General features: G+C 40.5%; 1 protein-coding gene across 16 annotated transcripts in view; it reads left to right on the forward strand.

The window, feature by feature from the left end:
• The window catches only part of ANK2 (ankyrin 2), a 382,388-nt gene that overhangs the window by 124,423 nt on the left and 231,659 nt on the right, over nucleotides 1-26,306 (forward strand). For 6 of the 16 annotated variants that reach the window (XM_056356498.1, XM_056356552.1, XM_056356494.1 and 3 more), the window contains exon 1: nucleotides 5,776-5,902. The exons of 4 other annotated variants lie outside the window; for them this stretch is intronic. In XM_056356498.1, coding sequence (XP_056212473.1) covers nucleotides 5,822-5,902 — 81 coding nt within the window. In that variant the 5' untranslated portion in view covers nucleotides 5,776-5,821. Of the gene's footprint in view, nucleotides 1-5,771; nucleotides 5,903-26,306 lie in introns of those variants that run through there. 6 more of the 16 variants (XM_056356591.1, XM_056356287.1, XM_056356345.1 and 3 more) reach the window with 3 other exon arrangements.

The raw sequence follows: 26,306 nt of genomic DNA on the forward strand, positions 1-26,306 counted from the left end.
TTTTGAGCCCTACTTGGATTGACTATTGCTGTGTGCCCTCAATCAGACACAGGTAGCCAAGGGTTCATGGCCATACGGTTAATCTGCTCAGGGTCTGTCACCAGTAGTCATTGACAGGTGGCTCAACCATTGGCCTTTCATTGTAGTCCTTCTTCTATGCTGACAATTAGAAGATATGCTGGGGAAGATGAAATTAAAATTGATGTGAATTGACTAGTTAAATTGTTTTATTGTTTCATCCCCTCTGTCAAGAGATTAATCCTTTCATACCAAGGAGCACATAGAATTGAGTGAAGAAATTAGATTGTATCCAGTTTGAATTAAACAAAGTAATAATAATCTTCTGTGGTCTCTGAGTCTAAAGTTTTGCATATTAAAAGCCCTGCCTGCTACTTGCATAAGGACAATTGTTATATTAGTGGGAGATATTTTTGTGTTTAAATGGTAAAGGTTGGCTAGGCTGTATTAAGTTAAAGAGCTAATATCAGGGCCAGGATTTCACTCAGAAATTGACACAGAGTAAATTATGGCGGGGGGGGGGGGAGGGAGTGCCTGCCAGTAAAAAGGAATATTTTGGTTATCTGTTGAGCAGGATAAAAATATTTCTTTTGGTCTTTTTGGTTTTTTCCTTGCTTGCATCTTTGTTTCTCTGCTACTGATTCTGTTTGTGCTCCTTTCATTGAGGAGGAAACAAATAGAGATCAGTTACATAACTGCATAAAAAGTCTCATTTCTGTGATGTGTGTTATTTAATTTCATCATCATAAAAATTGTTTGGTCAGACTTTTTGGTGTAATTAACTAAATGCACACATTAACTCTTTCCTATTAGAGTTTGGTTTAATGATTTCAGTGGTAAACCGTAGCTGACTTTTTCATCCACCTCTCATTCACTCTACTGTTCTTCTCTTATCAGAGTGGGACAGATGGAAGCTGAGGGTTCAGCTCAAGGTAACCAGCAGAAACTCCTGTAGGGGCAAGTCGATAAAATCCCAGATGATTGTCTGTGGCATACAGCTGAACAGATACAGAGCACTTAGTGCACATGATATTTAGAGGATTTTTAAGGGTTTTTTTTGTGGGTTTTTTTTTTTGGGGGGGGGGGGGGGGGGTTGTCTTGTTGGTGGTTTTTTAATGTTTAATGCTAAAAATTAGGAGCAGTTGACAAAATATAGGTGTCACCATTTTAAGAATGACAATGTTTGCATTACTCAACTGGAACATCTGAGTATTTTAATGCCTTTAATGACTACCAAAAGCAAAGCACTCTTCAAACAGCTGCAGAATCAATGCTCTGTATTTGTAGTGTCACAGAACGGTTGAGGGGGAGAAGGGGTCTCTGGAGATCATCTAGTTTGATCCCTGTCTCAGATCAGAGTCAGCTAGGGCAGGTTGCTCTATTTCTAAGGATGAGAATTCATAGTCTATCTAGATAATCTGTTCCTTAACATTTAAAAGTTTGGTGTTTTTTTTCACCCACTCCTTCAGTTTAAATGGAATTTCTTTGGTTTGTGCCGGTTGTCTTTTGTTCTGTCACTGGGCACCACTGAGAAGAGCAGCCTATCTCAGACTTCTTTACTGTCTCCCATCAGGTATTTGTACGTATTGATAAGATCCCTCCAGAGCCTTCAGTTTTGAAAATGTGGAACATGAAAATGTTCTGACTTAAGGATTATTATTGTATAGATAGCACAAGTGCAGAATATGAAGTAGGGTCAAGGTGTAGAAAGAGGTCCTAGTTTAACTATAAGTTGAGTTTCTAGTTTCTGTTGTTTGTTGTAATGGTGGGATTTTAAACATCTTGAATGGATCTGCTGCTGTTGGATTCGGTGGGAACACAGCCGGCCTTGTAGGATTAAGTTTTTCAATTGTGGAAGTAACCAGAAATGATATCATAAGGATTGACTCCAGAAAAAGGTGATTTTCTACTAGGAAAGCATGACTTCTGTGACAGAAAAGGGGATGCTAATGACTGTCGGTGTAGACGTGCCTGAGCTAGTTGTAAGTCTGGTAGCTTACACAGCTGCAGTGATCCAACTGCATCATCACAGAACTCAGTGCAGGCTAGTGTCATCTGCCCACAGTTGTAAAAAGAACATTTTTCTTTGGCTTTGGTTTACATTTGTCTACATGAGTGTGTTTGGGAGTGAGGGTCCTAGATCTGGAAAACACCCAAGCAGAACTCAGTAATGAAACCCTTTCAACTGCCTGCACTTATCAAAATTAAAGGGATTCATTTAATACTGCTGCCATTACTGCTAATGTGCTACAAGAAGCTTATGGCAATGCTTGCAGAGAGACTGGCCAGCACTTTGCTGAAGAACTTTAAAGGAGTTGCTTCATGCTTTTGTTGCATAACTTCTTTTCAGCTCCATAAAGTACATTTAAGCTGGGATGGAATCTCTTCATCACATCTGTATGAAGGGAGGTAATTGTATGTTGTTAACTGGAATGTGATTCAGATGTTGGGTGGATTAAGACACTTGAGCTAAGCCTGGACTTCGGTGTAATGAATACAGGCCTCAAAACAACGTAACTGACAGGATATATCCGTGGGAAGTTTCCACATGCTAATCTACCTGATCATCTCGACCCTCATTCATGGAAACTGCCTGATCATAAATTACTAGCCAGTTATCCTGCACTAGGGGTTGATAGGTGCAAGTTGGAGATATGATATTCCTTTTATAAACTGATGAGGGGCAATTACATATGTGACTGCAGCCCTCTGTTTCAAACGAGTTAAAAATTATTTCCTATGTAGTTCCCTATATTAGAAGTTTGGTTATGTCTACATTTTATTTTTCCAGGTAAGAAATTTTGCTTTGCAAAGGAAATGCAATCCACATTCTATAATATTTTTTCCTAACTGCTTTAAATGACAAAGAATGCCTTCAGCAGTCTCGAATATTTAGAACTTACTAGTATGTTTGGCCATTTCTTTGAGACAGTTCTGTGGTTATTATACCTGAGCTGGTGCAGTTGTTAGACCTATTGTCAATTCACACCAGCTGTGATTCCCTGCTTGGTTAGGTAAGGCTGATTAGGTTTCATGCTGGATTTCTGGGATGGTGGGAAACAGAGAGCAGTGATATGTTGTTACTGAGCAAGAACATTTGTTTCCTTTGATTACACCTAAAACTGTGTTGCCAAAGGTGAATGCCTAGGATTTGAGGACATGACCTAAGAGCAGTTAAGGTTAACGAGGTTGTCATCCTTCAGTAGAATTGTACCTGTGAGTTTGTGATGGCTATGTAGCTCTTGTCAATAAGTATTTAAGATACTTGTCACAATAGGCTTTTCCAGTATTTTGTTTGTGGGCGCTGTTGCACCACCATACACTTGATTTTGCAGGGAGTGGTGTGGCAGTGCAACTCTCATGTACTGATAGACAAAAAGAAAAAGATCAGGTGAGAAATACGCAGCTTCTCGATGGACAATTACAGGCTGGTTACTTTAACATAAGGGATACTACTGTGCTTGCAGTTTAGCTTTCTAGCTACCTGCTGCTTAATTCCCTTTATATTTTAACTGTGGCACGGATTTAGGTGAAGATGGTGTACTAAGAACTACAAAACTTACATAATGGAACTGAAAATCCTTAAACTGTGTCTTCCTCACTTCTTCCTCACACTTTACAGCCTGCAATTAGCACTGGCTGCCTCCCAGGGTACTGGCCTTTTGCTACTTGTGGTGATTCCCAGTGAGTTCTTCCTTTCACGAGGCATCAAGCCTTCAATCATAACAGTCTCTCAGGAAAACCTGCTCCTTTTCTTGGATGTCATGGAATTCTCCTGCAATCCTGTTTCGTTATTCTTTTCCAGCTTGAAGACCAAACTAAACATAGAATTAAAGAAGTAGTAGCAAGTCCCATCTCTTCTAGGGACGGAAGGAAAAGCACTGGGTTTGGCTGAGTGAGATACTGTGTTCTTCATCCCATTTACAGTACTGTGCCATCACCTCGGAGTTTTCAGAACAGTCATGTGTGACTTAAGTTGTCTTTGTATTTACATTCAGAAATATCAGTGGTTTGGTTTTTTAAATTTAATTTTGCAAGAAACATTATTTTAAGAATCATAAATAAATCATCGCCACATCAACAATCTGCCTTAACCCAAGGATCAGTTCTTAGTGGGATTAAACAAATGTTCAACAGAGAATGTGAAAGGCTTAGTTTTGCACAAACAAATTTGTACAAAATTTGACTAAAACGTGAAAGGGGAGGTAACCTCTTTCTTTAAAAACAACATTTGTGCGCGGAGTAGGTTTCTTTGTAATTTAGAAGAAAACCCACATCTTTACAGGTTTCACAAATGATTTCCATCAATGTCTGACACTGATAAAAAATGACTGTTGTATGTCTTCCCCAAAATACTTGCTGTGACTGTGACTGCAGCTCTAATTATGGTGTAACAGATGCAGTGTTGTATAGCACCCGCCTTCAAGATTTGTAGCTCCCTTTACTTTTAAATGAGTTATTTCTCTTTGTAGTGTAGAACTTACTACTGCTAGCAGTAACAAAGAAATCACTTTTAAAGTAAAAAAAAAAAATAAAAAAAAATAAAAAAATAGGGAGTGTCAGATTGTTACACTGCTTACATTGTTTTTGTGCTGCAGATGTTCATTGTGTTAGCAGCCAGCGTGATCGTGGGAGAGCGTATTCATGCCTCGTTGGGTCCTTTCCACTTTCTCCAACTTCTCCTCTGCTGAGTAAGCAGTTAAAGTGACTTTTTTCTTTTGTTCCCCAGCCTTGCTACTGTTCAGGCAGGAGGGCAAGTTACTTGGCTGTTTTGTTTGGTTATAAGTGGAATGGTACTTTCTTTTTAACACGTTACCCAGAAGAAAAGAGAATACATTTGTGATTCTCACATGCATTTACATGTGACTGTTGCTGCGTTGTTCTCTCAAAACAAGGAGGGGGTTATTTATTTTAGTAGTACAAACTATTGCCTTATGCTGTGCCAATCACGCTGCCATTGTTTTAATACTGACAGTGAATCATCTCTTAGACGTTACAGTTGCAGCCAGATGCCTCGGTGGTGTGTATGGGTTTCAGGATGAGGAGGGCAACACCTTGGGCCACAGGGATGTCTGGGAAGTGCTGTCTTTCCTTCTCAGAGCGCAGCCAGGTCCGGAGAACCACTGGTTGACTTCTCAAGGGCTGTTCTGTCACATCTGAGGAAGGAGGACTCAACCCTTTCTTCATAGAAATACTTTCTGTTCAGAGCATCCTCTCTCCACAAATCTTTGTTTCTTGGGTCCTCCATTAAAATAAAGCAATTAATGAACCTCTGCTCAACAAGTGTGCCGAGCCAGGGCCGCCTGGCCTGTGATGTTCATTCTTTCTGGCAGATGAAATGGAAGCGCGTAGTGTGCTTCTTTGAACAAGACTTTCAGCTTCGGGGAGCTTGTTTTGAGTGGGGAGACACAAACTGGGCAGATGCCCCAGCCCTGGCACCGCTCAGGGTCAGGAGCGAGGGGGTTCTGAGCAACCTGACGGAGGGGAGGACCCCTCCCTGCTCCTGGCGGGGGGTCGGACAGGGTGACATGCCGTGGCCACCCAGCCCATGCTGGGCTGCTGACAGCGCTGCCCCCTCCCCGGCACCCGGGGGGCGGCCCTCGCCGCGCTCCGGGAGGGGCCGCGCCGCCGCCCCCCGCCCCGCCGGGCGTCCCCGGGGGTCCGCGGGGCACCGCCCCGCCGCCGCCGCCGCTGCCACGGCAACGCCGCTGCGCCCGCCCCCGGCGGGTCCCACCCTCGGCAGGGGCTGGGCGGCTGGAGGCGTCCATGGCACGGCTCGGCGCCGGCAGTGCCGCTCGGTAGGATGAACGAGGAGGCAGCCCAGAAGAGCGACGGCGGGGAGAAGTGCAACGGCGGCAACCAGAGGCGGAAAAGACCCAAGAAGGTGGGGCCGGGCGGCGGCGCGGGCTGGGGCCGCGGCTCTCGCCCCCCGCGCCGGGCAGCACAGGGGTGGGGGGGAGCGCAGATGGAGGGGCGCGGGGCGCGGCACCTCGCACGGAGCCAAGGTGTGCGGCGGGCCCGGGGGGCTTTAGTGCTGGTGGTGGCAGCTGGCTCGGCAGCCAACCTGCTGGCACTCCGCAAGCGAGGGGGATCTCCCGCTCTGGACGTTGCTTCACCATCTAATTCAGTTATCGCAACGTTATCGGAGGGTTGTCTCTTGCTTTTTTCTTTTCCCCTTTCTCCTTTTCCCCTCTGGGGAAACAGCTCTCTGTTTTGTTCAGGGGAAGTTGGTTTCATTAGGCAGCCGGTGCCTCTCGCTGCGGATTTCCCTGTGCTCCCCTTAAGAAAGAGGGCAGTTTGTTTTGGCAGAAGAAATATAAAACCTGCACATGATGGTGTGGACTTGTGTGCTTCTGTCACTTTTTCTATAAGCAATACAGATGCAGGTTTATAAATCTTTAGTTTACTTTTCCAGAAATGTTTCTTAGATTGGCTTATGAACAATCCTAGGGAAATCCGTTGCCGGCTTTTGTACCACCTCTGGTAATTCAGTGATGCTAATGAAAAATAATGGGGTAAAAATGTGACTTGTCCAGCCACACCCAGTTTCCAGGGGACTTTCTCTGTGTGTCCAGTCTCTGTCATAAATGGTTGATTTGCAAGGCATGGTGTGCCCGCTGCTTCAGCCCCCTGCTTGAAGGAATTTCTTTTAAATGGCTTTAATTGTAGGCAACTATGTATTTTTGTTTGGGTTTTGTCTCCCCTTTAAGAGGAAAGATGTCTGTGCTTCTGCATAATTATGACATAAACTGCTTTACAGTTATCACCCTCCCCCCTTTTTTTAAGATTAATTGGTGTAATGTGAGTTACCCACTGAATTATGTGGGACTATTGCAGGATGAGGTGAAATTTAATCCAAACAGGGTATATTCACTGATGAATTCTTCAGTCCCTTATTTTGCATAGAATTTGCATCTTAATCAACGTTGGTGTATGAGCAAGACAAATCGCTACACATGGAAATAATTCATAGAGCTGCAAACAGACACTTATTCAGGGACTTTTGCAAGGGTTTTGACCTGGTGAAGAGAAGCTCTTTTGCAATAGGTGACACTATTAGGCCCCATTTTATCGCAGAGGGAAGATTCTGTACATATAACCATAAGGGCATGAGATAATCCAGTCTAAGCAAGAAATTGAACAAAAACATCCTCACCCCACCCCATTGTGCCTGGAATATTGCCTGGATCTCCACACAGTGGGGGATTTTATATAGCATGTTGGCCTTATATTTAAGCACAGACAAGCAGCAGAAGGAATATCTGCTTCATCTTGCTTCTGAATTTGAAAGGTTTATTTGTGTGAGTATGTAAAGCCATACGAAGAAGCAAAAATCAAATTATCAAGTGCATAGCCAGGGTTTTAATTTGGCTGCTAGATAACCTGGGAACATTATTGTATTAGGGGAGAGGTTTTGAAGATGAAGGAGTCAAAGTGGGTGTTTCCATTTCTTCTTTTTTATCCATGTATGCATGGTTTCTTGCTTTGCTATTGTTTTTGAAGTAGCCCAGAGCCTTTCAAGGTTGAAACACAAGTATGTGCCAGTGCTGCCAAATGAGTGCTTAGAAAGCATCTCTTACATTGAGTCTCTGTATTCGGAGTCTTCCAAGAGCTGATGTACCTCCATTTTTCAAAAACTTATTAAATGTTTGGGTATCTTTTTCAAGTTATTTTTTACAACTAGAAAATACTAATTGGGTGTTTTTGATTGACAAATGTAAACCACAGAATTCTTAATTGCTCAGTTTGGATGCAATAGATGTTGGTGCCTCAGGTCTGGTGTTGGATTAGCTCTCATGAAGCTTTATCCTTGGTTTGATTTCACGAACAAATACAGCTCCAGGCTTTAATATTCGTTTTTAACTTCTAAGAATTATTTTCTTAAAACCTAAAAATAGGTAATTTTTTTTATAAGAAAGAGACACAGTGAATAGCTAAGAGTACAAGAATTCCAGAATGAATTCCCCTGTTTTGACTTGGTAGACACAATTTTGGGAACAGAGATGGAAGTGCCATGTGCAAGACCTCCAAAATCAAAAGTAATATAGCCTCTTTTCAGGTCCTGAACTACTTCTGCTGAACGAAGCTGCATTGCGCCATCCAACATGCCCTCTATCTGTTCTGTGGAAGTTGATCCCTTTTATGTGGATAATTAAATATTAATTGAGGCAGATGAGTTTGATCTATGTATTTATTGGGAGAGACAGAGAGAAACGCATCTCGGATACAGCATTCAGCTGGATATTCTATATTCCAGGAGGGTATCCTAGCTATGAAACAATGTAGGTTTTTCTCTAATTTTCAGCAGTACCCCAGGTTTTTGTTTTTAAATGCACATGCACTTCAAAATGAAAGGGCTTCAGTTTCATCCTAATACAGGATGTCAAAACCCAAAACTTTTGTAAAACGGAGAAAATTACTGTCCACCTAATATTAAATTTAGTGCTTGTGGTGATGTTTGACTTTGTGCATGCTGGTGAGTTAGTGGGCTGCCTTATTAGGTTTGTGACTCCAGTGGTAGGGTTACATCTGGATTTCCTGTGGTATTTCACCTCCATGTAACTGGGGTGTGATGAAACTTGTGTTCTTGGAAAAATCATGCTAAATTTCTGTGTTCATACAGTTCTAGTGTCGGAGAGCACAGGATGCGTTCTGCTGGAGGCAGAAGTGAACAGAATGGCCTCATTCTGTTGCTGGTGTAACTGCATGGAAACCCAAGGAGAGTAACGTGTGTTGGTCCTCTCATCTTGGTAGCCAACATACCACTTGTGTTGAAGGAACAGCATCGCAAGTGAATACGAATTTATGGTACTTCATTTTTTTGAGGCCTCCTTCAGCATTTTGCCAAGTATATTGTGAAGTGTCCAAATACCAAATGCTTATAATTCCTCTCAAGGATTTTTTTTTTTTCATTATAGAGCGTTTCAGATTTAAACCAACTACTATCAGTCATCATGTAGAAAATGAAGTGTATTCATATACCTAGAACTAAAAACTGATGGGAAAGAGTTTTCCAGAAACCACAGGTTCTTACTCCACTGATCATAAAGCACATGCCGTTGATGGATCAATGAAAACCAATCCATTTTAGCTTATTGTAGGTTTCCAGTCTTGTCACTTGTATTCTTTAAGGGAAATTAAAAGCTTGGAGTCAAGCTTGTACTATAAAAGGCTTTGGGGAAGTTGTAATGCTGATTTAAAGGAAGAGAAATAATACTTCTTTTCCTAACCCTAAGCATTATCTCCTATTTTAAATGTATCTATGGAAAAAAATAAGTTGGATGTATTAGGTGAGGTATTTCCAGTGGAAGCTCTATACTAGCTAATGAAATGATTACAGTGTGCAAGCTAATGCTTTTAATTAATTTTGGTTACTTAAGACTATTCATTCCATGCATAAGGTAATTGAGACCCATTCTGGAATACAAGCAATACCTGCGTTCAAGAACAAGAGTCCAAATGTGCTAAGAAGAGAGAGCCTGTCTTAGGCAAAAACTACAAGAGCTTTGCTTTGGTAGGCTAAAGCAAAAGGCTATCTGAGGGCAAAAGGAAGTGAGGCTCTTCAGCAACCTTCTAAATAGGTTTAATCAGGTAAAGAGCCTTCAAGAGAAACTTGATTAATTATCAATGAGATGTGATTTCTTTAATGTATCACTGGACTGGATTCAACTGTCCCTCCACTTCCATGTTCCTGTATTTTCAACTGTCGTTTACAGTGGCGCAATAATATTACACAACAGTTCAATTGGTGGTAAATATGGCTACTTAAGTATTTTAAAATGTTTGTTTACTTGGTTATTTTACTTTTCCAGCTACTAATTTTAGTGGAAATTTGAATGCCATTGTAAGAAAAATTTGAACCAGTATCCATCTCTCCTTAAAATCAGTATGGGGGTTTGTATGACGGCAGTTCCCATCTGCCGGGTGGCATTTCCTCTGAAGTGCCCTCATTTCACACTTGTGAAGTCCCACTTAGCCTTCTCTAGTTACTATTTCCCTCACTATGCCATTATTACTGGTGACAGACAAATAGCTGTGGCAACACTGAAGAGCCAACTGATATGAAACCACAGTATGCGTCCTCTTCTGAGAGAGATCACATCCTCTATCTTTAGAAGAAATATTTTCCTTCAGATGATACTCAGTAAATTGAATAGGCAGAAAGAGCTAATGACGAAAAACACAGGTTTTTTTTTCATTCAGGACTAGGCTATCTAAAAGACTTCATCGCAAAGCAGAAGCAGTAGTTATAAGTTAATCCAACTCATCAGTGTTCAATATTACTAATTTTACTCGTAACTTAGCTTCTGTAAGTCTGGAAGATTTTACTCTTCTTTCAGACGAACCGGTTTTAGAGGACTGGAACTGTTTTGATTTTAGCTGAGTTAGTCCAATTTACATGAAAATAAGGAAGCAGAGAAATGGTACTAGCGTTTGCTCTGGAAAGAAGAGAATGGATGGAGAAGACAAACTCATTTTAGGTCATAGAGGTAAGACACAGATTTTTAAAGAGACTTCTAAAGATAAAATGAGACATTTCTAAAGGCCTGCACTATGTTTCAACAAGGCTTGCACTATTGTAAATCTGATGCAACTCCACTGATATTCTTGCATTATCGAGATCAGGTTTTGCTTGTTCCCTTTGCCTTTTCTTCCAATCACATGGCTTCCAGCATGTTTTGCGTCAGGTATAAAATTAACACCATAGCTAGAAATGGCTTTGACGTATTTTTTATTCTCTCTTTCCTTACCTGTTGTCTCTAGCTTTAGTTGCTATGCGTGATGGTGACAAAAATGATGTCTGTTTATTCCATTATGAGATGAAGCACCTTACCTCTATGTTACTAGTTGCCACAAAGCAACCATCACTTTTGATGATTGCATCAGCACAATGTCCTGTGCTTCTCTCATGGCAGCCCCATGGTGGTTGACGCTCTGGAGAAATAATTTCCATTTATTTACAGCAACGAGACAGGGAAAATAATAATGGGCAACATAGCTGAACATCTGGATTATTGCATTTTGTGTTGTCGCTGTGGTTGTGTTTCTAGCATTGTAAAGTGTGTAAGATGGAGAGAACATGTGGTATTAGCCACATGACTGAACCTGGCTTTTCAAGGTCTTTATGTTCTAGTGTAACAGGATCACTTCAATCATTATTGTGCTCTGTTGTATTGACGGAATAAGCAATGAACAAGTCTTAGAATTGACACAACTACTTATAAGATTGCATTTGTTCATTGTGGGCTTTAAAGTTAATATATGTAGTGCTTTTCAGAATGTGTTATTTTATAGAGTAATAGGAATCTGCAAAGGGATGGAGTTATTTTACATTATTAGCAGATTTGTGCAAGTGCTACATTTCACATATTAAACAATGTGAAGGTAACAAGGAGGGAAATAATCTGGATAAGAGTGGTGAATTTTATACAGAACCGTGCGATGTGTTGAGCCTGCATCCGCCTGCCACGTGTTCTGGGCTCCTGATTTATCATTCTCAGCTCTTGCTCATTTTCACCAATGTTTGGCAAACATCAATTGAGTCAGAGAAGCGAGTCCCTTTTTCTCTAGCCAGCTTCCCTTTCTCCCTGCAGGATGCCTGGGGCTGTCAAGTATTGCACATACTGTATCGCATTCGCACATCTCACAGCCTCATCACGCGTTCCGGCAGGCCAGCAGTGACAGGCTGAGCTGGGCTTTCAGGCAGCAGCTTAAAGTTGCCTGTCCCGGTGCTCTGGGGACACTGGGGTCCGTGCTGGAGGCAGCCACGTGCACTCTCTCTGTCTCCCCTCCTGCAGGTTGTGCTGCAACCTGCATATGATGGAAGAGCATCTGGGAGAAGGGTTTTAGCAACAAGATAAGTTGGTGAGAGAGGCCTGATACTTATAAATATCTCTGTAGTGAATGTTCTGTTTGGTGTTCTGTAGATTTTCTTTTTGTTTTTGTTTGGTTTGCTTTTTAAAATCTTACCTATGGAGCCAAAGCTGGACCATTTCTCTCTTCAGGCAGTCTCCATTTAGTGAGATGTGTGCGTGAGGCCTGGCTATTCAGCTGACAGGAGTAGCAGTCTGGGGGGTGTATCAGCGCCTCTCACGTTCTCTACTTCTCTTACCTGCCTATCCCTATCGGAGATGCCATGGGTTTTGCAGCTCTGTGTTCCTGCCTCCACTGGGCATGCTGTGTTGCTTTAGACGGCATTTCTGCCTAGGAAATCTTTTCCATTCTGCAAATGGAGGCTGACATATGCAACACGTAGATATTTAGGCTAGACGGTGGGAGCCCTGGAGCTCTGAAATGCAAGGAACAGAGGGAGGCCAAGAAAATAATAAGATGGCTAGGGGCTCTTACATCCTCATTTATTTGCAGGAATTAATTATTGCAAAATCTTTTCTAGCTGATTAAGTGGGTTGCTTTTTTTCTCGGTGACAGAAATTGCTGAGCTAAAAGTTTGAACTTACTATTACTGTTCTTACACTGCGTAGGAATAATTATTTCCATACTTCATTTTCAGTAGAAACTTGCTGTACTGTTATTTGTTCAGTGTGATCTAAATAATTTTGCATTTTCTCATTTATTACTACTTGATTTCATTGTGCTCTGGCACCAAATACAGGAGGAAAAAAATTTTTTAGAAAGCAGATGGAGATGGGCTAGTGCTCAAGGTTCCCTCTGAGTAATTTCTAAAATTGCATGAGAGAGGCAGTGAAGTGCTTCAGATCACTTTTTTGTAAACAATTTGTAGCTGAAAATACATGTAATTAATTTTTCAAATTAATCTTTCTCTTGTAAGTGTGATTTTGGAGGATGGAAATGTAGCATTACAACTTTGCCTTTTAAACAAAAAGGCAGCACATCCTTACAGGCATTGCCGGTCAAATGTGTGGGCATTGATTAGTCTTTCCCAACCCTTCTTGAAACGGCAATGTTCCTGGAGCACACAGCAATGTAGGGAGTGAAGGTAAATGCCTACCCATATGATCTCACCTTTTCTGTGGCTGCTTCCAGCTAGCCTGCAGTTGGGTTACATGCAGGTAAACAATTCGTAGCCTGCTAGTATTTTCTCTCAGTTGAGCTCACACACACACACAGAAATTTCGTCCATGAATGAAGTGCTCTCTGGAGAACAGTCTCGGCTCCTAAGGAAATGATAGAGTAAATGGCAGTAATTGCCATTTAAAATGATTTTCTAGCTTAAACAGCGTATAGGTTTCTGCCACAGGCGAAGTATTTCAGAAGCAACTGGCTGCTTTTGTTTGTTTCATCCATTCTTGGATGGCATGCATTTATATATATATGGGATCTGAGCAAACAGAATGTATGGATTTAAATTGGCACCAGGAATGCACAGATACCTGCAACAATTTAGCTTCTTGGTAATTAAATCTGCTATTTGTTCCACTACTGGGCTTTCTTTATAAGGCAGAGTTTGGAGTATATGTCGATGTAGTTGAGGCAGTAAAGAACACCGGTGATAGTTTTGAAATACGTAAATGAACAGTGAACTGATGAAGTTTATAAGCACTTTATACCCTTCTATAGAAGATGTGATTCTGAACCTAGCTTGTTTCTTACTGTATTAAAAATTGTGCTGCTTTCCTGCGACTAAAAGACTCTGCTAGTTCCTTTTTTTAACCATTTTAGATATCTAATACATCTGGTAGCTTTCTATATCAGAGAGCAGATGTCAACATATAAATATCAAGAAACAGTGGCCGTTATTCATCATGCAAACCATTAGAAACCTCATCTGACTCTCCTGGTAGATGCATTGCTGTGATCCAATCAAAAAATGAATGAATAGGCATAAACATCAGGAGAAGCGAGCTATGGGTTGTGTATGTATGCATTTGGGTTTGTGTTGTTACGCCATATCTCAGCCTGTTTGTGCATGTTTTTTTCTGTGCATGGCAACAGAACACAGTGGGCCATAGTCTCTGCTGGATGTCAGTGTTGGTTTGTTACAGCCAGCAGCAGCTCTGCCAGCTTTCATCAGCTGAGGATCAGGGCTCTTGTTGCTGTGTACCTATGCAACAGAGCAGAGCGTGTTGAATATCAGAAAACAGAAGCGCTGGAATAGGCACAGATTTTTCCAATCAATCTATGATTCATGCTCATTAGCTTTGAAACACTGAAGAAAGACGCTTTATGAGCTGGCATTTCCATTTATGCTTTAACTGCTTTACTCACGTTGAAAAGAGAGTGATGACTACAGTATCTGCAAAAACAAGTGAAAAGAGAAAGATGGGAAATGTGTTCTGTGCCTTGTCTAAAGGTCACTGCCCTGCCAAAGACTTACTGCTCGGGTTAGAGATCATGGCCTCCCACTCAGCCACTGGAACTACTGATAGTGTGTTATTTTGTGTGAAATGCAAGTTAAACCGATGAAGCATAGAGTTATTACACATTTCCTTTGGTGCACTTCAGAGCTGGGGAGGAAAGGTGTCAGTATTCTCCCCCTGTACCTTGTGCTCCCTGCCTGAAAGATGAGCAGAGCTTTTGTTGTTGCGTTTATTTTTAATTAGCTACTTCTAACGGTGCAGAAGGTGTTTTCCAAGGAAGCCGTGGCACTTGCAGAGCTTGCAGTCAGTGTGATTGTGTTTGGAGGTAGAAGTGTGTGGAGACTTATGGCTAATTATATTTAACACCATGTATTTGTACACGCCTCTCTCCCCCCTGGTCCTCAGCCTAACTGCTTTTTTTCACAGCAACATCACCGACAGTAGCAGCAGGCGATGGCTTTCAATTGTAAAACAGCTGCCATAAACTCATTATGCACTAATGTAGACTTTAAAATGCAAGATTGTTCCTTTGCAGTGCAAGCTTAGGAGTGTGGCCCATTTGAAATATAGTTGACAGCAATTAGGATACTGATGTACAACATGCCTTTCCTAGAAATTATTGTTATAAACCAGTTGCTACCTCTGAACAGAAATAATACCGTCTGGCCCCTATTTATACAGCAGTTTATACAGCAGAATGGGAGAGACGGTGGAGCTGTTTCTTTTGTGACAGTTTATGTGCTTGACTAGATCGTCAGAGAGAAAATTCTGGGTCTTTTTCACTATTGTGTACTTATTAAAAACCTTTATTTGGAACAGTATGAAAAGCACATAATTATTTGGTGCTTTTTTCTGTCTAAAATGTGATTTGTAGCAATACGAATGAAATGAGTGTGATTTACATTACTATAATGTATGGTTCAACCAACAGAGATTGGGCTGCCATTCACATAATGGGGATATTAATATACAGTAATTTTCACAAATAGCATTTTTCATCATTGTGGCTAGTATGCTTTATAGAATAAAATTGGTATTGCTGCTTTGTGCTGTAGTCATTGTTTTGCAGTGGTTTGCCTGGGGCAGCCTCAGGCGCGACTGCCAGAGCAAGGCCAGGAATCCAGCAATCCCGTTCTCCTGCCTCTCTTCCACTGCTATGGACCAGCTTCGGGGGCTTCTGTTTCCCACACCCCCACTTTTTAAAACCCCACCTCTTCTATTTGCTTTTTGTGCCCTGTCCCTTTCATCTGAAGACCTTCTGAGCCCAAGGTCTTTTCTCAGAGGTTACATGACACATTCAGGGGCTCATTCAGGCTGGTTCTAACATTAATATCTTGAGATGCGCCTTGGAAAGCAGACCTTTATCTTAGCTGCTTTCAGACAACTCATTTTTAAAGCTTGAGTCAAAGCTTGCTGGAGTTAATGGAAGGATTTCACTGAAGTAATTTTACTGCCTTCAGTAACTGACTGCCTTTTCATGGCTTTGAGATTCAGCCCATCAGGGATGAGTTGAATATTTCCTTGTTTACCCCTGACGTTTATGGCATGTAGCTACATTAATAGCTGAACCAGGGCTAATTCTCAATATAATTAGAGCTTGGATTGATACATTCTGGGGCCAAGGCTTTAATCCTTCTTTGGAAAAATTCTCCTTGTTACCTAGTGAAATTGTCTGGATGGTTGTATTGCAATACTAATGACTACCATCAGTATATATTGATGTTTGTAGGAAACATATAACACCCAGTCCATTTCCCACCTTGTGCCATAAAATTCAGCAAACAGATACCTGTAGGAACATACAGATACTTTTCATACTGAAGCACTTCAATTCACCTTTAAAGTAGAAAAGCAGTGCTCAGCTATTACCTACCTGTACCTCAGTAGCAAGGATTGAATAAGTCCATCATGAGGTAGTGAAATGTCTGGGTGGATTAGTTATTCCAGATGGCGTTAAAACAATTTGTTCTGCAGAAAGCTGATTATTTTCACTGATTTTTTTAATTTTTTTACTTATTTTTAAGAACAATACATCAATCAGCAGCTCTCACTGTTGCATTATAACAGCTTCTTCTGCGGAGAGCTGATTATTTTCAATTTTTTTTTTAAGAACAATACATCAAACAGCAGCTCTCACTTCTGACTGCCTATTGTCAATTCTTTTGTATTTCACTTTATGCCATTGTTAAGATTCAGGGATATATCTCTTCTGCTTTAGTCCATAGTGAAGCGTACCTCAGTGTTCTGTCATATGTGGCACTGAAGCATCTTGCTCCTTTTTGAAGGCATTGTTAAACTTGTAAGATACAGCAGTAGCAGAATGTTACTGAAGGTTGCTGGAGCTCTGGTTAATGATCAGTGTGAAGAAAGATGGAATTAAGTACAAGCAAGCACATTGACTAGATGAGCCAATATTTTGCTGGAAATTCAGTTCTTTTATTGCCTATGTGTAGTATCATTGTCTTAATTCTTGGCACTGAGGTCAATATGTGGACCTCAATATGTGAATTAGTTTCTCCAGCAGTAAGGAAAATCTGTATAAACACCTAACAACAATTCAGATTAGCATGCTGTGATAACATTTAAGATTAGCATGAATGAAATGTCAATGGAAACATACAGGAATGTGGCAGTAAACACCAGAAACAACTGGGACAAGAAAATAAAGGTGCAAAGAGTAGCCTTTGTTGGTAATGCAGCAAGATGGAAAAACGTGCTGTTTAAATCTATGCCAGAAGGACTGTGCTATGAAAAGCCCACTGCAACAAAGATCACTTGGCCTCTGAAAACCCTGCATCCATCCACTGGAGGATAGCAAAAGAGTTGCTGCAGATCATGCCTGCTCTTCTTTTCCTGTTAGCCCACCAGGACAACAGACTTGTATTTTAGACAGCAAAAACGGAAAACAGACAACAAGCAGCAGTGCTTTGACCTAGATTTATGGAAGGTAAAGTAATACAGATTCTTATCACACTGTGACAACTGTTTGACGTCTAATGGGTTTAAAAGATCTCTCCTAAACTTGTTTACTGCCAGCAATAAACAACTGCAGAGGTGGTGAGAAATCAGTAGCTGGCCTCCCTTATTCTCTGTGTTGCGGGTGATGCTGTCCTGACTGCTCATGCACACCCACCTTGGTGCTCGTGGAGACTGGAGTGTAAGACTGCAAGTGAATGAAATTTGTAACAAAATGAGTATGAGTGGTAAACTAAACTTAGTTAAAAGTCTTTATCAGGTTCCCCTGTTATTCCCAGGTTGTAACCTGCAGCGTTCTGCTTCACAAATTTCCTATAAGCTTCCCAGTGTTGCTGGAAATAAGGATGAATTTTAGGAAAATCAGGCTGTGTGATTATTTCCAAAACACAGACTGAGTTGCCTACTTATTGCACCTATATTTGAAAATTCTGATGCTGCCCTGTTATGTCAGACCTATGAAAGATTTAGTGTTGACTGGGAGTCTGTTTCACACAGTCAGAAGGTGACTTCAGCAAAATTGTTATGCGGTTCTGCATTGCTGAAAGCCTTCATCAGAGTTTTTGGTGTACAGATATTGCGGTCTCAAGGATAATCTAAAATGTGGTACGTAACTGTAGTGCTCCAAGGACAACAGGGAGGGCATGTTAATTGTGAGAAGCTTTTGCAACAGCTTCATTTAAGACAAACATTTCATTTTAAGAAAGACAATGAGCTTTTGTCATTACAGGAGTAATGTCAAGGGATATGGATGATGTGATTGGATGCTTGTGCTAATGGAGAATAAGGCTGAGGGTTTATTGTAGCTCTGACAAGTTTTCCTGTGATCCATGTTCGGAATTTCAATCTGATGCTGGCTGTGGTTGAGAGTAGTGGGAAAGGCAATGCTGTGTGAAGGCAGTTGCTAGCATTAGGTGAGCTAATTAGGTGAGGAGGGGACCCAGGGGCTGACTTTGCAGAGTGAGGTTCTGATGCAGAAGAACTACAAAGAATATTCCAGGTATGGAAAACCCTTACAAATTGTGGCAGGGATTATTCAGGAGCAGCGGTACCCAGTGTGATTGTAAGGAATTAAAAACACTCTTAGGCAGATGAATTGCTGTACCAGTAACTTTAGTTACAAATGAGTAAATACTTATTCTGGAGAGGATGCTGCCATTTACGAATTTTGTTTGTATGCCAAAACTCATGCTGCAGTCTTTGTTGTCAGAGCAGCAGAGAGAGCGTATGTTTCAGTGTGTTTCAAAAAACTCTTGAGACCTTAGCAGGAAATGTCAAAGTGTGATTCCTTCCCTCTTTCAAATTTCTTTTAAAAACATTGTTTCTTTTTTGGTCTCATGAATACGACTATAAATATTTGTTTTGTTACACAGATCTTGGTGGACCAAATTCTAAAATTCCATTTTAATGAAATTTTGCCTTACAAAACATTTCAGAACAGAGGTAAAAGAAGCCTACTTTCTTTACATTACTCTCATTCAGCATCTGTTAAAGTTGACATAATCTTTAGGTTTGGCTGCAGACTAGGTTCAAATGATTGCTGAAGACCTTTGTCCACTCCAGCCATGCAACATGTCACTCCATGTAGTGCTCAGTGAATATTTTTCTTGGGTTGTTAAATGTCTTCAATGTATGTGTCTGCTCGAATAAAGAAATATTTCTTCAGCTGTTCTAAATGAAGAAATGTTTCTGTAGCCTCTGGAAATTTACTCACCGCTGAGGTTTCAGAATTGGATTGCTGGCATGTAATATAATTTCAGTGAAATAAAATGCAGACCCACAGAAGAAAAAGTTATGGGAAGGTTTTTAAGAAAAAAACTCGAAATCCAAAAAGGGTCAACTCGTGGAAGAGAATTGCGTCTTGTTTCTAACAAATATGGGCTTTTTGTCAGCACCTCTCTGTTCTGTAGGTGTGATTTTGAAAATATGATTTATCGCCCCCTTTCCTTCATCTCTTTTCTTGACGTTTTTAAAGAATATGCCTAAAATCTCTGTCTTGCTTGACTCGGCTGCTAGCCAAGTATTTAGTTCAGAATTTATTCAAGCTTTTGTCCTTATGCCAGTCATATTGTTACCCCTGTGCAGGTGCTGGGCTTCCTGAGGGCAGGCATAACAGCAGGTGGTAGCGGTCTGGGCATCGGCAGCCGTGCTGCCAAGATTAATGAGCAGCAGCTCCTCCACACAGCCACGGCTTCCCCGCTCACCTTTTCAGTCTTTTGTAGAAGACGTTTCCTTCCCCCACCTCATCCACAGTCTTTATAAGACGACCTTTATAAATGTGAGATCTCTGCTCACTTTGCATATTTGGTGCCATGTGTTGATGTATGCATTTTTATAGAGATCATGACATTTTGTCATTCATATAAAGCACAGTACTTGCGAAAGGTTCAGCATTCATTCTAAGAAACATAGATGTAATGTTTAGACATTACGCTTAATTGTTCATTAGTGATCTTGATATGTACAGAAACAAGAGTAAACCTATAAGCAGCATTAAGTCATTTGGTTTGTATAATGGATATGTCTCTGGTAATGGTGTAATGTTAAAGATTTCCTCTTAAAACCAGATGTAGGTGCTTTCCATTTTGCAATAGTTGTATTAACAAGGAGGAATTGCCAAGGAGACAGAAGAGGGTGATAGCTTTTGCTATTTCAATTTTTACTTGGTGTCTAAAGTCGGGGATCAATCTAATATTTGCTCAGGATACCAAGTTGTGGATTGGTTTTCAAACATCTTTTGGGATAAGGGCTTAATTGCCCATTTTCCTCTTGGCATGTATATCAACTGTTCATAGAAAGCAGTGAGTTTCCAGTAGGGAATGAAAGAGTTCTTGGGTTTCAGGGACGTGAGCAAATAGGGTATTAAAAATGTATGTGTGGTTTCTCTCACCTCTTCAAGGCTTCAGAGTTAATCTTCTATGCAGGGCAAACTGCAGAGCACTCTCAGCTGCTAGGGCAGGGCCTCCAGCTACAAATAGCTTGAAGAAACATCTTTTATTATCCTAAACAGTGCAGAAGGGACAGAAAAAAGTTGCAGACTGTGACAGATGAGACCACCTCTCATTCAGTGCTGAGCTGTCACAGGGATAGCCTATGAGTACCATTCTCACTAATTATCAGAATTTATGTTCTATTACAATTATATATTTTAAAAATACCTCATTTTGTTTTAGAATATAAAGAAATAAAAAAAAGTTTTGTGTAGTTAGTTTTCAGAAGACTTTTGATCTGGGAACTCAAAGCTCTTGTTTCCTTCTGGCAGTTAGTGACTGAGAACAAGCAGGAACTGTCTGGGTTGACCTCCAGGTTTGGAAATAAAAATTGTCAGGACTCCAAACAGCCAAATGAGAGTAGCCTGAAGGCATGAACTGTAGGCACCTGGGCTGAGCAACCACCATAGGAGACAGGAAGGCAAAGAGCAAGACTTGCCATTGATTGGGTAGAAATCAATATAAGTGGGCCACCTTTGATGGGGCAATTCCCATCCAGCTCTGTCTGTAAGCCCTTTGGCTGCATATTCAGGTAAAGAACTAAACCATCTATGCTTTCATGTTTAGTCTTAACATTTTTGCTGAGACTGGGTAGAACTCACTTGCCATCTTGGCAGTAAGGACTTGGCTGAAGCAGAGATGCTTGTGAGTTGCATTTGAAGGGAATCTGACAGATAAGGCTGAGCCAGAAGACTGATGTCCTCAGAGTCTGGTTTTTGGAAATAATTTCATTTTGATGATAGAAATAGGAACTTCCTGATGAAATCTGCAGGACTGAGAAGGGTGGAACATGGTAAGAATGAATAGTGCTCAAGAAATGTTATAGAAGAGGTACTAGTACAAAATACCAGGTAGGACCTATAAGGAGGACCTTAATGTAGTTGATGGCAGGATAATGATAAGACACAGATTTGATATAGCCATAAAAAATCAATTATATGATAATATCAAGCATAGTCTTTTCAGTAGAGGTGGTGAATGTCAGTGTTGTTGCACAAAACACTGCTGACATCTCATCTGTAATGACATGCAAAATTTGATACCCCGGACTTTACAAAGGTGATCTCAGATTGGAACAGGGCAGAAAAGGCCAATGAGGAGGCTTGGGAAAAGGAGTTTGTCTTGTAAGAGATGAAAATGTTGGCACAAACAGAAAATTGATATACATTTTCTGTGATTAAATTTAGGCATGAAGTTATGGTGTTTTTAACTGTTTGAGTAATAAGTGTTTGGAGGCACACTCCACTAAGAGTGTAGGGGCAAGTAAGTTCTCTATTTTAGCATGGACTTAAAGAAATCTATGGCTAGGAGTGGATGATGTGTTGCTTGCTGTGTCAGGAGGTTGGATCTGAGGACCAAAGGCACCCTGTGTGTGTGAAGTCAGAAATCTGGGAACAAAAAGATTAGAACACTAAAAGACCTATTGTTCTTTTTGTTCTGGCTGTGTGCAGCCGTCATAGGCAATAGAGTGCTTTATTTATTTTCAGATTTATCAGGAAACCTAATTCATTCATGTCTGTTGAGTCTGGATAGCATCAAAAGGAAATATCTTTGTAGGTCAACCACTTGAGATAAAGGCCCTGATCCATGCCATAACCCAATACAGTTGAGGTCATCCTCCTTTCCTACTTTTGCTTGACAGGATATGCTTGCCAGTCTTGTTGTTTTGTTTTCCTCAGCCTATCAGAAATACTTCACCAAGAGATTTCCCCCCACCTCCCCCTAACTCCAAGGATCAAAGTTGCCTATAATTTTTCCTTCAGGGTTTTTTTTTGTGTTGAGGTATACTAGTAGGATTTGAAATACATTCCTACTGCACTGGTCATTTTCTAGGCAAAATCGCTCCTTAACAGAGTCCTGCTTCTCTTTACAAAAAGTCTGTTCAGATGTGCTTCAACACAGTACTTGTATTTCTGTCATAGATTTGCAAAATCCAATTTTTGTAGGCCTAAAAAGTGGAAAATCAACTTACTTGTAGAAAGTCTGTCTTTTAGAATGTCTTTAAAATTATGTAGACTCTCTTTCTTTCTATTGAGTACTTTATTTTGGGTTTTGATATGCAGGAAGGAAAAACTGGGGTGAAAAGAAAAATTAAATGAAGCCAAGTTCATTTGGGTAGAGTCCTAAAACTACATCCCTGCTACGTAGCACTCGTGGCTGTTGAGCTGCTGGTGCATATTTCTCTGTTCTATGTGCCTGCCAAGGCCAGGCCACCTCCAGAAAATGGGGATCATATAATCTGTTTTGATTCAGGTGCATGTTTTTCTACATTTGGTATTACATTTCAAGTTGTTCTTTGGACTCACAGTATTCAGAACACGACTGCTTGCTATTTTTCAAAATCTCTTTCTCCTCCTGTTTAGAAGAGGTGGCTGTGTCTGGGGCAGGTCTAGAGTTTCAGCTCCTTCACAATGAGTGATATAATTTCAATAGTGCTTCATTAAGTCAGGTGGGGCTTTATTTGATGATATGCCAAACAGGGCAAATAGCATTTGACTTAATTTGGGCTGCTGCTTTAAAAAGAGGAAGGCTACAACACAGCATAATATTTTATTTCTTTTGGTATTTAATGAGTAGATGGTTTGAAAAGTAACTAATTCTCTCTTGGCTTACTAGTTTTCTGTGTTTCTGTATTACAGCTGGCAAGATGTTATTGTTCAGAGTAGCTTAGGCATGACTTTTCAGCTTCTTACTGTTTACTCTGTGTTTGCACTTGTGTATTTATTTGGAACCCTAGACATATTTAATTCTCATGGTTTACATTAAAAAAAAGTACTTCATATTTAAAAACCCTAAGACTTTTCAGAAGGGCTTGTATCAATTTAGCTACATTTATTTAAATATTCCCTGGTAGCTCAATCAACATGCATTTATGTATGTTACCTTAGAAATGTGGTGTTAAAGATGCTGAGAATATTAAGTAAGGATAATCTGCTAATCGCACCAAGTTTAAAGAATACTATGTCACTGAGACTTTTCTTAAGACTCAGGCTACTATCTTTTAATTCCCTTTGGTAAAATGATAGTTAAGTGATTTTGCTATGCCATTCTAGCATGAGTAGTGCTGTTTTTAAAGTGTACCTTGGAGATAAACTGTTCTTTGGTAGTGGCTTTCGTAGTGAAGTGTGAACAATGCTGATTTTCGTTGTTACTTGCAGACAAGCAGTAGAGGGATTGAATTTGGGTAACTATAATGAAAGTTACAAATAAGGAAGACCAAGAAATGTTGAGAAATAATTAACAGCTTTCCTAAAATATGTGTTTTGTGGGGACAGTGTGTGTGTGTGTGTGTGTTCCTGCAGGTGATGCAGTTCAAGAGATTTCTGCAGCTCACCTACTTTAGGATCTTGTGGCATTTAAAACCACTGTTGTAAAATATGTGCTCTGTACTTCCACATAAATGTCCAAACCATGTTTCAAGCCTTCCAAAGGGTGTCAGGAAGGAAGCAGTGTTTTCATTTCCAAGGTGAAGAATTCAGTGATGGAGCCTGGGGTTGTGGCTTAGCAAAATGTTGAGTCTTAGTCTCAGCTTGAAAACAGCAGGGTTACACACCGATCTAAATGCTTTGCTGAAGTAGGACACAGCAGTGCTGAGCTGAATTTGTTATAAATTAGCACCAGAATCATACAAGAAACTGGTAACAGCTTTGGAAGCCAAATTCAAACCAGTTCAGTTTGATCAGCTTCACTGAATTAGTCCCAAGGTAAGTCTTCTTCAAAACTGTATGGTTTTCACAGAGGAAAAGATTTCCATGAGTCCCATAGAGCCAAAATCATGCCCACATGTGTAACTGTTTCCTAATCCCTGTGACCAGCAAGAATCTAAGATTCAGGTTTTGAGAGTACTTAACGAGAGAAGCTAGGGAAATACAGGGAAAACAGAGCAAATAGAGCACCCAAAAGGGAGCAGTTTAAAATATTTCTGTTGCAGAAATTAGTAAATAATTCACTAACAGAAAATAGTTACTTCTGCTAAGAAGAGTTGTTGTGCAAAGGTAGACATTCAGAGCAAAATTTTCAAGTTCTGTCACAACCAGGTCTCAAAACAACATGCCTCAAAGTCAAGTCTCCATGAATTACAAGTTTCTTTTGCTTCCCCCATAGGTACCCAGTTGCACATGGTTGTCATCACTGGAGTTCTATAAAAATTTCCTGCTTTGTATGAGTGGCAACCATGTGGACTCAATGAATTTGCATGCACATATTTCAACAGATGTGCATGTGTGCAGTTTTATCTGTAATTTTAACTTGGGAGCAGGAGTAGATGTGAAATATTGCTTGCTGTAGACAGAAATGTTTATTGTGTTGTCATCATATGACAAATAAAAGCATTAAATGCTGAAGGGAAAAATAAGCAGAAAAGGGCTGCTATGTGATCAGAATGGACATTGGTGAGCTTTAAAATTCAAACCTTTCTTTCTTGGCAATGTGGAAAAATACCACATGAGAAGGTGCAACTCCAAGGGGGAACAATATTAACTTGCCTTTTGAAGAGGTTAGTTAAAGTGAATAGAGAACAATCATTAAGGGGAACTGGTTTGAGTGTGAATTGGAAAACATATGAACAGCAGTGATTTGAAAGGCTGTGACCACACACTCATATTTGAGTATGAAGGTTTTATAATTATGAACAAAAGAAGTCAACAGTCTTATGCATTGGTCTAAATGGAAGTCCTATCCCCAGTGCAGAGGAGGGTATTCAGTTCTTACTCAACTTTCTATCGTTCTGCCTGTGTGGCTGTTGAGATTATTTTGGCTTTTAGAGATTTATGCGGATTCCTGCTGAGGTCATGTTCAGCATCTCTGAACATAACTCTGTGGAACCCTAATTTTTCAAGGGGTGGAAAATAATTTAAGTGATGTGGAGAAGACATTATAAGAGTGTGTACTAGTGTAAAGTACTTGTTACTGGCCTCTGCATCTGGCACCTTTCTCCAGTGTACAGGACGTGAGATGCACCAAGGTCATCCCCTGTGTGTTTGTAGCGGGATGGAAACAGGGCTGAAGAATAAACCTGGATGTTGCACCTTACTTTGTATCTGAGGCCTCTATGTCTCCCTTGATAATATACCATTGTAATTCTAATGTTAAAAGTATAACTTTGTAGCAGAAGACTTTTGTGTATATTCTGTGTTATCTCAAGTTGTTATATCCATGCCTTGCTTTCACTGTGGTGCTGTCTGGAGAGGACGCTTTCATCTGCTCCAGCTGTGGAGCACAGTGGCCCATAGGTCCTATGGATGTTGTATGTCAGTCCTGGCCTTAGTGCTCTTCTACAGTTTAGCACTGCTTAAAACATCCTTCACATTATTATGAAAGTGTGTGCTTATATTTTCTCAATTGTTGTCTTAAAAGCACAAAATAGTGGGAGTAGGTTACTGCACAAACACTACCAATTAGGCCTAAAAGACAGTGACTCTTAATAGCAAACCACCTTGCAATTCTGAGCAGTAAATATTTTTATCTGAGCAAAATATAAATATAAAATATAAATATTTTATTATCTGAGCAAAGTATTAATGGAAAATCAAATAATTCAGTCATTCAAGAAATTTTAATTAAATAGCCCTTTAAAGAAGTTGTTTTCCTATGGCTGGCTATGTGCAGTGTGTAACTTGGTTGCATATCACATCTACTGTGAATTTACAGCCTGGTAGGCAATCTAGCTTGCAAATGAATTTAATTACTGGCCATGAACTACAGATTTTATTGAACTTGGTTGGAGCTGAAGATGCTCATCTTCAGCTGAGGCAGCTGGTGCGTGCCCAGTCCAGGAGGAGCTCTGCCATGCCAAGGCAGAGGCGTATGCGGGGAGGGCTGGTTTCTTTGTTGTTTTGTTTGTATTCCTTAACATGAATATTGGCAACACATCAAATAAGCAGGGCTCTTGCCCACACTGGGCTGTCAGACCTTTCAATCCCTCTCCTACAGATTCTGCCACAGCTGTTTCTTTCCTGCATCTCTGTGAGCAGCTGCATGGGAAATGCTGGATCTGTGGGGCTGCCACCCACTGCCTGGGGTAGCTGGCTGAGACATTTTAGCTTTT

Source organism: Falco biarmicus, chromosome 1, assembly GCF_023638135.1.
Source record: "Falco biarmicus isolate bFalBia1 chromosome 1, bFalBia1.pri, whole genome shotgun sequence".
Classification (NCBI taxonomy): Eukaryota; Metazoa; Chordata; class Aves; order Falconiformes; family Falconidae; genus Falco; species Falco biarmicus.